Source organism: Malurus melanocephalus, unplaced genomic scaffold (genome assembly GCF_030028575.1).
Source record: "Malurus melanocephalus ecotype Western Australia unplaced genomic scaffold, MMel_1.1 scaffold_193, whole genome shotgun sequence".
Lineage (NCBI taxonomy): Eukaryota > Metazoa > Chordata > Aves > Passeriformes > Maluridae > Malurus > Malurus melanocephalus.
The window spans coordinates 841,357-847,856 of NW_026623425.1; the positions used below are offsets into that span (position 1 = coordinate 841,357).

General features: G+C 52.1%; 1 protein-coding gene across 2 annotated transcripts in view; it reads right to left on the reverse strand.

The window, feature by feature from the left end:
- The window catches only part of LOC130577751 (NADPH--cytochrome P450 reductase), a 26,434-nt gene that overhangs the window by 6,617 nt on the left and 13,317 nt on the right, over window positions 1-6,500 (reverse strand). For both annotated transcript variants that reach the window (XM_057373325.1, XM_057373326.1), the window contains exons 3-7: window positions 3,414-3,462; window positions 2,472-2,600; window positions 1,932-2,081; window positions 960-1,084; window positions 33-122 (exon numbers count right to left, since the gene is read on the reverse strand). In XM_057373325.1, the coding sequence (XP_057229308.1) occupies window positions 33-122; window positions 960-1,084; window positions 1,932-2,081; window positions 2,472-2,600; window positions 3,414-3,462 (543 nt within the window). The remainder of the gene's footprint in view (window positions 1-32; window positions 123-959; window positions 1,085-1,931; window positions 2,082-2,471; window positions 2,601-3,413; window positions 3,463-6,500) is intronic.

Genomic DNA, 6,500 nt, shown 5'->3' on the forward strand with positions numbered 1-6,500 from the left:
CTGGACCCAAAAGGAGCTGCTCCCAAACCCACCTGGACTCTTCTCCCGTAGCCTCCACTCCTAAGTGTTCACACACTGCTGGCCAGAACTGCTCTCTCCAGGTGATGAAGTCTTCTTCCAGGCTGGCCAGGGCAGAAGAGAGAGTCAATAACCCAACCCCATTCCCAGAGCTGCCATCTCAGATTTCCATGGACTTTCTTCCTYTACCACAGGAAAAGGGTTTGCCTTGGAGCCATAACTGCACAGATCACTGGGAAAGCACCTGCAGAACACTGAGTGGCAACTGCTGCTACACCTGACAACCCTCCCTTCACCAGATCTGCCAAGTAAAGCTTTCTTATTCAGGCTCAGTCTCTAAAAAACTCAGCTCCCCACTGTCCACCCCTAKCTTGAGGGGCCTTCCTAAATTCCACCACGGCAATGCTTTTTTCTGGGCCTCTCACACACATGGCATAACCCTCTCATCAGACCTGGTAAACCTCAGAGGCAGAGCCACAGGTTGATGTAATGTCCCAAGCTGCTCAGGTGAGCACAGAARTGTAAAAAAAGRAAAAAAWAARRAAAAAATCATTGCCTGAGCTGGAAAATTGCTGCCTCCGGCCATCAAACACTTCCCAAGGAGATTAACCTGCCTCCTTCACTGGGATAGGTGAGTTTATCCACACAGGCTGGGTTAGCAGTGGAGCTGCAGCAGGGAAAGGCAGAGGAGGCTGCTCCAGTGTGCACCCATGGSCATTTAAAGCTGATGTGGGATTGCCCAGATTCAGGATCCCTTAGGAMCCTTCCTGTGCACAGGGATCTGATTGTGGCAGAGACAGCAAACAGAAACACACACTCAAAAACGTGTCAACCCCAACAGTGAGCCCTGTGGAGTTCAATTCTGTCTTGGTAGTGGAGCCAATTCCCTGCCAAGGTCCCTTCAGCCAGCTCTCAGCAGCCCCTCAGCCCCGGGCACTCACTTGCCATCGTCATCTCCCAGCCCAAGCTCGAAGATGCGCTGGGCTCCAAGTTCCTCCAGCCTCTTGTCCACGTACTTCCCCATGGCATTGAAGTGCTCATAAGTCTTGTTCCCCAGCCCAAAGACCTGGAAGGGAACACTCATGAGYATGGAAAAGCAGGAGGTTGGCTTCCCCATCTCTCTGACATCCTCTGGCCAAGCATCACTCAGCAAAGGATGCTGAACAAAGACAGCGAGACCTCCCCCAGCTCCCCATCAGCTCTTGAGTAAGAATTTACCACTGCAGAGTGCGTAGTCAGGAAGCACCTGCACTTCCCCTGAGACTGGATGAACTTCCAAGAGCTCCTCATGGGACCAGTAAGAACCTGGAATGCCTGCAGACCAACTGATGGCCTTTGCCTCCCACAAACCACGCAGTGAATGTTTGCTCACTGCTCCACACAGAGCAGCTTCACATCTCCACCAGTGGATTTTGCTCTCGTTTGCAATTCTTATGCTGCCTAAGGAATTTGGCCAGGGTTTAGGTGAGKTGGTTGTTACTCAGCCAGTTATTCATCTCAGCACAGGGACAGAGCTACACATTCCTCTGAGTTATTTAATTTGTGGGAGAAGATCTGGCCCCAGGCTACTCAATTAGCTTCTGAAGAGCAGCAGCAGCCTGCAGCTCATTTGCAAACTTGTATTCAGTGCCTGCAAGGCTCTTTGGGGCTGTTTAGACCAGTAAACCCTGACGATTTAATGAGTGGAGAGAGCACTCTGAYATTTGCATTTCAAGCCTCCAAATGTACATTTACAAGTGTGGACAAAGCCTGTGCAGGAAGACAGCAGGGACCTCACCCCAGACAARGTGTACAAGGCACAGACATCGTGCTGGGCCTTTCCCCAAGCCACACTGGAGGGCTCTTGGCCTTCCTGCCCAAATGCAGCACAAAAACTGGAATGGGGCCAGTTTTTATTGTAAGTTTTTACTTACAGCGAACCGGAGACCCGACAGGTCGGCRTCGGCCTCCTGCAGCCAGTCGTAGAAATCCTGAGCATTATCTGTGGGATCCCCCTCTCCATAGGTGGCCATGCAGAACACAGCCAGGGACTTGTCGATCTCCGAGAGGCGACTCAGGTCCGACTGCAACCAAAGGGAAGAAGGAATTTTCTTCAAGGATCCCACAATGTGGYTGTTGGGCAATTCCTACTCCTACAGTGTGGGCGTGTGAACGGCACCACGTGTTTACAGAAGGGGCTGGGAATGACCAAATCCACTGAAAATGGAAAATAAAGCCACGGACCCTGACTGGACTGCAAGTTAATATTACTACCCCAACAGAAAATAAATGGGATTTTCCATGCAAGGCACCAGGATAATGCAGAATGGCAAGGACCAAGCCTGTATCAGCATCTCTCAGGCTGATCTTTTCTCCCCTGAATGACACAACTGTCCCTTGGCCAGGGTCAYTGGGGTTTTTTAAGGGACACTGAAAGGTTGTTACTATCCCAAGGGTGCTCAGGGCTAAATTACCAGGTCATACTCCTCTGGATCTGCTGCCATGCCCCGCAGGCCGTAGCGATGGGCATCCTTGGAGAGGCGATTGGCGAACTCCTCTGCCGTGCCCGTCTGGGAACCATAGAAAACCACGATATTTCGCCCCTGGAGAGAAAGAGAAATGCCTTTTAAAGGGTGATTAGTCATTTGGCAAATGCATGGATGAAGCACAGACAAAGGAAATGCCTGGGATCAGGAATCCTGGACTGCAACCTAAAGGCAACCAGGAGTCTGCGCTTGTGCAGGACTCCGAGGGTTTGGCAGAAAACTCAAGGCTGAGCCGTTAATGAGAACATGACTCTTGCCACTCTCAGAGGGGAGACTCAGGTCAGGCTAAAAACCAAAGCAAAGAATAAACCTTCCAGATTATTCTTAACTTCAAGGCTGCAGCATGACTCCTGGAAACAGGAAACACCCTGGATGAGAAGGCAGAACTTGCCAAAGGCTCTGGGCTAATGCCTAAGCACCAGAGCTCCTGCTCTGCTGCAGGCCAGCTACTTTGAAGGGAAAATGCATCCAGCCCTTGCTGCTTCCTGTGCTTCCTCTTGTGTCCAGACCAGCGGAGTCCAATCTGTCAGTTCTGTGTACAACAATCCCCATTCCACAGCCAGCCAGYTTGGGAACCAACCACACAGATAAACAACTGCCAGCCAATGACTTTAAAGCCTCTGCCATTTCCCTCCTGACTTTGATCTCATATTACATTACTTTTTTTCCACCGAATTTTCACTTTAATTTCTTCTCTAAGAACAACTCTCAGGCACAGACTGAAAGAGCTATTCCTGGCTGCTCTGGCTGCTCTCTGCAGCAGGCATGTGTCTGTAGCCAAACCAGCTCCTCCTGAGCCCAGAGGAAACTGGRAAGGACAGGAGCTCCCCCACTTCCCTGCACCCCTTGTAGGCAGAACAAGCAGCTTACCGTCTTCTTCATCTTCTCAATGAAGCTGCTGTCTCTCACTGGAGCTACTCTGAAAGACAGGAGGAACCTCCTTTCAGATGAGCATGTTCATTTTTGAGGTCAGGAATAAGYAAGTGGGGGAAAAGCGGCCTCCAGACCTCAGGGAAGCAGTCCAAAAGGGTGTGAGTCTCCACTGACCACTGTTATTCACCCTGTCTCATGGATGCTTATTGCTCAACCACAGGGCACACAACCATGGAGCAAGAACTCAGACCAGAGGGGAAAGCTGAGCTCCTGCCTGACCCCCATCAATGAATCCTCCCCCAGGGAAAGCCCAGGCACTCAGCCCTGCCCACCAGGAAATCTTTATCAGTTGCTCCGAGAGATTTCACAGCCCAGCAGGTTTACAAGGATCTCACAGGAGCAGGTCTCCAGATAAACCTGAGGAGGTGAGCCACAGTGTAAGAGCAGGGAATGGAGAGCTCCCTGCTTCCACACCACCACGTGCAGGCAGGATCAGTCCTGAGCCATCCCAGGGCACATCCCCCAGGTCTGAAATTACACAGGGCTAAAAMCCCACTGTTTCAACCTCAAAACAGCATTGCCAGACATGAGCCCCGGAGCTGGAGAGCCCTGTGGAGCAGGCACACGCAGCTCATCAGAGCCACAGAGCTCTTGGCAAGGCAGCCCTGCCAGCCCAGGTCCTGCAGAGCTCATTCTTGTGCCAGGTTCCCAACCCCAGGGTGGATCTCCTGCACAGCACATTCACATTATTGCATGGGGGTGGCTTTCCCTAGCTTGGAAGGGRAACAAACCACAGCAGAGGCAGAAACATGGAGGCAGGGATTCACACTGCCTGGCTGCTCTGTTAGGGAAGGAGTCAGAAGAACTTTCCTATCCTTAGCACATCCTTGGATTTTCAGTGTCATGGGGTGAAAACAGCCCTGGGGACCCCAGGAGCCTCACAACCAGAAGTGACCACAGCTACAGACTGGGTACTGGGAGCTTTTTACAGCAGACAACGACAGGAGCTCCCTGGCTGTCCTCCCCACCCAAACTTTGGTAGCAGGCAAGAGGAACGTGGGACTCATTCCTGTTTCACAATGGAAGAATGCGAGGCCGGGTCTCCTGTGGGAAGAGAGAAGCCTCCAGGCAAAAAACAAATGGTTTTGGCTCCAGCCCATGTGAGAATGTGAAGAGCTCACTAACAGTTTCCTCAACCCTGTAGCCCAGAGGGAGGGACCCTGTAGATGTGCAGAGGCATTTGTGGAGAGCACACACAGGCAAATCAGCAGGGTGGGGGATGTTCATAAAAAAAAAAAAAAAAAATCCCTTTGAGCACCCCAAAAGGGATCAAGGAGCTCCRTAACTGGGCCTGACAGCTCTGAACACCGACAGCCTCACACAAAAGAGAAGCACACACAAAGGATGAGCAAAGCCGACCCCAAGAAGCTCCCCAGGGCAGCAGCACTCCCAGGAGAGCTGCTTCACACCCCTGCTTGGTTCTCTCAGCAGTGAACAATCCCCCATGCTGTCATTTGTCCCCTGGTGGGAACTGCAATATCACAAATATCTTAAGGGAGCAGCCCCAGCCCTGCCCACGCTGCAGCCAGGACAGGGGCTCAGAGAGCTCTCAAGACACAGCTCTCACTTAGTTTTTGGCTCCTTGGTGAACTTCTTTAGTTCCTGCCCTTTGCAAACGAGATCCAATTAAAACAACTGTTGGGTTAACTACTAAATAAAACGCTTTTAGARGAGGAGAAAAAGGAAAGTTTTTAGATCCTTTCAGCAAGAGCCCTTTGGAAGAAAAAAGGGTGCAGCACATGGGGCTCGTCCGTTTTCAAAGGAGGCAACCCCGCGCTGAAGTGAGTGGTGGAGAACAGGCTGTGGCTCGGATACAGAAGAAATAATGAGCCTGGCTTTGGAAAAAAGGCTACACAACTCCCTGAAACTGCTTCATCGGGGTGGCCTGAAAATCTGAGCAGCAAAAACACACAGGCACCAAAGGCAGAAACGACACTCCTTTTCACTGCTCTGCCAGGGAAACTTGGAAGAGAAAGTTTGTCCTCAGCAAGGACTGCTCAGACAGCTCAGGGTAGCAGCTACAAGCACCAGGAGAAGCATTGGGTGGAGGGAAGGGGATTAACCCCATTGTCAGAGCGAGTCTGTGGCTCGTAGAGCTCTCCCACCCTTGCTGAGAACCCACAGCACAAACAGCTCCCAGGGGTCTCTGTCACTTCAGTTTCAGAAGAAAGAAAGGACTGGGAAGGAAGCTTCCAACAGCTCAGCAACAATATCAAACTCTGTCCCAACAGAACACCTCTCCTTCAGAAAGCTCCTGCTCCCATCCCTTTCCTGCTGAAAGCACATCCTACATCCTCACAAAAGTGAGGACAAAGCCTGGATGCTGCGGAGGAACCAAGCACCGACTGCAGGGTCTCCTCTGGAGCAGCCTGCTCCCAAGCAGAGCCTCTCCCCTTCCTTCTCCTCCTGTTGCAGAGGGAAGAGGCACCCACTGCACCCAGCTTTGGGGCTGGGAGGATCCCGCCAGCCCCATCGGGCAGAGGAACTCACCTGGCCACAGCCGGCTCTTCCCGCGGGGCCGAGTACACGCAGCCCATGGCAGGGCAGGGAGGAGGCAGACAAAGAGTCCAGGGCAGCCTTGTGTCTGCAAGGGAAGCTGTGGGGGGACGGATCTAACTTAGCTCTGGAGCCACACGCACACAGGCCTTTCCATTCTGCTCCTCCTGGGCGTTAAAACCGAGCGTCAGCCTTTTGTTGAGGAGAAGAGAGCCGGCACAAAAGGTCCCGGCACGGGTCATAGCAGGAGTGGTCCCRTCCACTCCGATCCTCGTGGTGGGGCTTTGGAAGTTACTGAGTGGATCTGCGCAGTCCTGAGAAACTGCAACATCTGGCAGCAGTGGCAGAAAGGAATTAGGAGTGGAGAATGAAACCTCCCAGGATCCTCCGCAGCACACGTCCCTCTCCCATCGGCGTGGAGCAGGGGGACGGGACACAAAACCCTCCCCCAGCTTTGTTCCCTTGGAAACTGTTTATATCACAGCTGCTTTTATATATATTCTTCTTAAAGAAAAAAAAAAAAAAAAA